Source organism: Ochotona princeps, chromosome 1 (assembly GCF_030435755.1).
Source record: "Ochotona princeps isolate mOchPri1 chromosome 1, mOchPri1.hap1, whole genome shotgun sequence".
Classification (NCBI taxonomy): Eukaryota; Metazoa; Chordata; class Mammalia; order Lagomorpha; family Ochotonidae; genus Ochotona; species Ochotona princeps.
In genome coordinates this window covers 22,302,172-22,307,927 of record NC_080832.1, presented here as the reverse complement: position 1 = coordinate 22,307,927, position 5,756 = coordinate 22,302,172, and the positions used below count along the sequence as shown (strand labels likewise).

General features: G+C 42.0%; 1 protein-coding gene across 1 annotated transcript; it reads left to right on the top strand.

The window, feature by feature from the left end:
• Nucleotides 1-2,813: 2,813 nt before the first annotated feature.
• Nucleotides 2,814-4,820, top strand: GJE1 (gap junction protein epsilon 1). Its single transcript, XM_004587280.2, is given in 3 exon segments — nt 2,814-2,852; nt 3,818-4,000; nt 4,425-4,820. Coding segments are annotated over 3 exon segments (618 nt in total).
• The last annotated feature ends 936 nt before the right edge of the window (nt 4,821-5,756 follow it).

Here is a 5,756-nt window from a genome sequence, read left to right as displayed (position 1 = left end):
GAGTATCATCCCGATCAATTAAAAGCTCCCAACATATTATCAGCAACAATGTATAATGTTATGGAAGTAATTGACATAGCATTGAGTAACCAATATGCTAAAAATAAATGCGAGTTCTTAACCACTTCTTGTGTCTACTTCATTGACATTTCAATTTTAGTTTATATACAATGGGTTCTATACCTCACTGAGATCCTTGCTCAAGTGGTTCCGATAGTTCACCAGTCATAAGTCCCTGCCAATCTCGCCATTCCAGGTACGATGAGGCTGGTGCAGAGTCTACTGATTGACATAGTCCATCTTAGAGTCTCCCCTTGTCCAGCATTTTGCTGCCAACATATAGCTGAGGCGGTTGATTGACCTACTCCATCTTCCATCTTTTCTTGGTTAATGTTCTGATTCCTCCATTTCGATTGAGGGGCTCCTCAAAGAAACTTTGAGGTGTTCCCAGACCAGATTCCTATATGTACTAGCAAGCACAGTGTCCGCCTCAACCCATCACCCCGATCAGCTGGTGGTTGCAACCGCTGGGTTGATTCTATTCTCAGCCCCAACCTCCACCGAAACCAATGAGTGTTGCAGTCCATCCTGTCTCTGCCCATCACACACTCGGCCCTCACCCAAACCAATGGGAGGTGTGCTGGTTGGGTGCTGCATTCCTAACAGGCACAGGCAGCCTCGCCTTGGCATTTTGTGTTGTGTACTGCTTTTGTCGCAACCAAACCTGGCTCGACCCGCACTCAACTCCAGCGCTTGGACTTGCCAGTGGATGACGCAAACTGACTCAGCCTGGTCCACCCTCAACCCATGCCAAGTGTATGCCAGTGGGACACTTTCCATAACCTCTTCTGGGTTATTTACTTCCATGCTTCCTGCGCTTATTTGTAGGGTCAGTGTCCTGTCAGAGGAGCTGCTCAGGTTCCTCCATCCTGGTGTCAGGTTTCGCGCATACCAGCAGGTCCATGAGCCAGCACTGCTCATTTCTCCACCTGCCCCAGCAGGAGCAGCGTCTTTTCTTAACTGGCCTTCAACCCAATCTGATTCCTGCTGTTAGAAGTTTCAGCCCAGCCATGGCTCGTCCATACCCACATATAGCTCATATATGGCTCAGTTGGGGTTGAAACTCAGCCTAGTCCGTCCCACATCTACTCTGGTCCTCCAGAACACCAAACTGTGCTGCAGTCTAACCTGGTTCAGTGTGTCAAGTCCCAGTCCACACTTACGCCAAGGGAGATTACAACTGTGTCCCAACCAGAATGCAGCCCCATTCCAGTTCCTGCGTCCCTTAGTGGGAAACTCCACCCAGCCAGGGCCTCCCCCTAGCTCCCCATCCGGGCCTGTTCCCAGCCAGTGTTAAGCGTGCCAGTGGTTGCTCTGGGTCAGCTCAGCACATCCTGTAGCCTGTCGCGACTCCTGCCTTGTCCCCACCAGCTCTCCTAAGCCATCCAGTGGGGTCAGAATTCTCACGGGGTTTGGCCCACACATCCCCGGGACATTCTACTCCCGGATATGGTTCTCGAATGCCAGTCAATGTCATGGTCCTGCCTACTGTGACCACTCTGCTGACCTCTCATCATGTTAGGCAATGGGGACATCCTGCTGGACAAGCCCAGAATCTTGGCTCTTGAATGAACTGGTGCTTGATAGTCTGCATTATAAAGTGATTACAGGTTCTTCAGAGGAAGATTTACTGCCATTGAGAAGCTTTAGGACTGATTCACGTCCCCAAAGCACTGTGGGTTCAGCATGGGCTACCAAAGCAGCATATCAAAAAAACAAAATCCCTGAATTTCCCTGCCAGGCGGCCAGCAGGCGGAGCCTGGCGCCAAATGGCGCACTGGCCTCCCAGGAGCCGCTCACCACATGTGTGTACGTGGTAGCAGACGTGTGTGTTCCAGGCTTTAGACATGCCCATCCCAAGGCCCCCCGGCCTCAATGCATTGTTTTGTCATCATGCGTACTTTGTACACATTTTAAAGATTCTTCTTACCACTTAGAAGTAGTTATTTGTCTGCTTTGGTGCTTGCTAGTCCTCAGGGCCCCTAACATTGATCAGCAGCTGTGTCTACTAAAGAACAAAATAAATTATACTTTGTGCACATGATCTGTGCTACATCCTGCTCTGAGCAAGCTTGTGTTTTTCCTCAGAACAGAAATATACTTGCAGAGCCTCTCATGTTGATGGTGATCATTCCGCAAGAGACAAATGTGACAACCGATCAGTTACATTTAATGATGTAACAGCTATCATGGCCTGTGTTAGATTTCTTAAACTTCTCAGAAATCAGTTCTATTCCATGAGGATAAACAAGAAGGGACTGGGTATATTTCTCATGTGTTTATCCCCTAGAACACACATAATTGGAAAAAAATTTTTTACTCTGACATTTTCAGAGAAAACTTCAACTTGAACAGTGCACTGATTCACTGATGGCTGATGCTCGGGTGACAGCAGGGACGTGGAGCACTCAGGATCTTTGTGGGACTGTCCTCTTGCTTTGCTGGCACCCCCAGCTGGCTGGCTGGCTAGCTGGCTGGCTGTGCTGACAGTGCAGGCGACAGGATTATTAGGTTGAACATATGCCCTCTGCTTCTGCTTTGTTTCGGGACAGAGACAGGAAAGTTGGCTGGGGCTCCACAGATCTATGAAGAGAAAAGAAAGAAAGAACGGGAGGAGGGGAGAGAGTCTGCATCGCTCAGTTTTCTGCTGTAAAAGTCATGAGAGAATACTGGAGTTTGCTCCTGGCAGAAGGAAACTGACAATGTGGGTCAAGAATTAACCCATAGGGGTGCCAAGAAACATCTCCTGAGACATGTCTCTAAATTACATCAAAAACTTGTATGAAGGATGTGTAAGTATGAAACAGAGGAAAGCCATGGTATGAGCCTTGCCTGTGTTCTTTCAAGCTGAATTGCCTGTGAGGCACATGTACCTCACACGTGTGCAGAATCGTATAAATGTCAATCACATTGTTCAAAATACTCTGACTTTAAAAATAGAAAAACTCGGGCCCGGCGGCGTGGCCTAGCGGCTAAAGTCCTCGCCTTGAAAGCCCCGGGATCCCATATGGGCGCCGGTTCTAATCCCGGCAGCTCCACTTCCCATCCAGCTCCCTGCTTGTGGCCTGGGAAAGCAGTTGAGGACGTCCCAATGCATTGGGACACTGCACCCGCGTGGGAGACCCGGAAGAGGTTCCAGGTTCCCGGCTTCGGATCGGCGCGCATCGGCCCGTTGCGGCTCACTTGGGGAGTGAAACATCGGATGGAAGATCTTCCTCTCTGTCTCTCCTCCTCTCTGTATATCTGGCTGTAATAAAATGAATAAATCTTTAAAAAAAAAAAAATAGAAAAACTCAGGAAGAATGTTCAGTTGTTTGTGCTTTACAGTAATTTATATTTTTAACTGCATAACTATCGAGTAGAACCAAAGCTCTAGTAATAATTAACAAGCTCTATAATGACAGTATGTATACTGAGGCTAATAATGGATATGTTATCTAATTTTTTTAAAAAAAGAACAGATGATTCTGAGATTATAAAAACTTTATTTTCTGCTAAATGGTCAGCATAAGGGATATTATTTGAATTCACAGTTGTTTAAATATTCCTACAATTATACATTTGACAGGTCAGAAGTTGCATTTCAGAATTCAAATGAGTGAAGAGGGGGATGCCAATTCTTGTAATGCACGATTTGTATTTGAGTTGATGATCTTGATTTAAATCTTGTTAAGTTTTTTTAATGTGGTCATCAAAATAGCATTTAAAATGTGTTCGTTCTAAAGTCTTTTTTTTTTTTAACTTAAAACCATACCAGGTTAAACCTCCCACTGTGACTGGCCAATTCCACACCCTTTTCTTTGGCTCTGTCCGGATGTTCTTCCTCGGGGTGCTAGGCTTTGCAGTTTATGGGAATGAAGCTTTGCACTTCAGCTGTGACCCAGACAGAAGAGAAGTCAACCTCTTCTGTTACAACCAATTCCGACCAATCACTCCCCAGGTAAGTTTTCCTGTGGGTTTGTGAAAATCGACTCTACAAACGGTACATATTTTTAAGCTTTTGGATAGCAATGTCATAATGAGATAAAGTATATTCCAAGTTATTATCTCGATAATTGTGTAGTTTGTTTAATATCATAAACAGTGTTGTGAGACTTTCTTCCAATTCTAGCATTCTATTGTCTGTGGAGGTTATCACTATACTCTGTGTTTTTAAATAGAAAGATACTAACTACCAAAATACAGCACTTTGTAACTGTCAGTGATTGATAAGCATTTGACTCTGTTCATGACTGCTGCACCAGCTGGACCCAAAAGCAGAATTTTTGAGTTAGCCTCTATTGAGAATCAGTAAATTGTTTCTAGTGTGCCTCTGGTTCCACCTTGATAAATTAATTTTTCTAAGATCTTTCTGACAATTTTAGGTGTTCTGGGCACTGTAACTGGTGATTGTCCTGGTTCCTGGAGCTATTTTTCATCTTTATGCTGCGTGTAAAAGCATCAACCAAGAATGCATTCTTCAAAAGCCCATCTATACTATGATCTATATCCTCTCAGTGATATTGAGAATCAGCTTAGAGGTAATAGCGTTTTGGCTTCAGATTCACCTCTTTGGTTTCCAAGTAAAACCCCTTTTCCAGTGTGATGTTGAATCTCTTTGGGGGAAACTGACCATTATAAAATGCATGGTTCCAGAACACTTTGAAAAGACCATTTTTCTCATTGCGATGTATACATTTACTGTAATTACCATGATACTATGTATTGCTGAAATTTTTGAAATCATATTTAGAAGATCATGCTTCCTAATTAGGCAATGACTAAGGGTTCTTTAACTGCTGTCATGCCACCTTTATTTATAATTTATTTTTATTTACTTTTATCTTATTCAATGAGTATCACAGTTTCAAACACAACTGTTCTTTAAACTTATTTCAGTATGTCTGAACTTTGTGTCTATTGTAAAAGATAATGCTAAGTTCTAGGGTACACTTCCTTGAAAAAACATTTTATTCTGCTTTAATTTTGTCACTTGCTTTATTGGGTTAGATACACAGAGCTAATGTAAACTCATTTTTAAACAATGCTTTCACATAGATCTTTCACATACAGTAAATTAATCACAGTGTTTTGTGGCCAGAGAAAATTTTATTATCTCTCTTGTACAGAATGGATAATTAATATTAAAGCAGATTAATTTATGTGCCCAAAGTCATACCAACTAGACATCAGATCTTCCTGTTTCTTTTCCATAAGGCCTTGCAGTTTTAGCTATGAAGATGAAATTATTTTTTGCATCCATGTAAAATATGACTCATTTAAGGACAAAGGTTGTAAAGTAGTTACTAAAGAACGAATCTATATTTTGGTCACTAACTTGAAGAAATTAAAAGTTATATTTTAATGTGGGAATCCTGTTGTAGTAAAAATTTTAATATGAAATGGTATGGAAATATAAATGGAAAATAAACATTAAATGCAATGGATAATATCATACATGGTGTCCTTTTTTCTTGCTGCAAAAATAAGAAAAACATCACTATGCCCAAGGATATTCTGCAGCAAAGAATTCTATATTTAAGATTAATGAAGTGGAAAATTATGTTTATATTAAGTTAGGTTTCCTTAATAGTTGAGAAGCTATTTTACAAACAATTTCATATTGATTTGTTGTATTTCTTTTTATCTGCCTTGCCCTACCAGCAACTATCATATTTGCTTTCTGTAATTTAAAATCTTTGCATTCCTGTGTCATA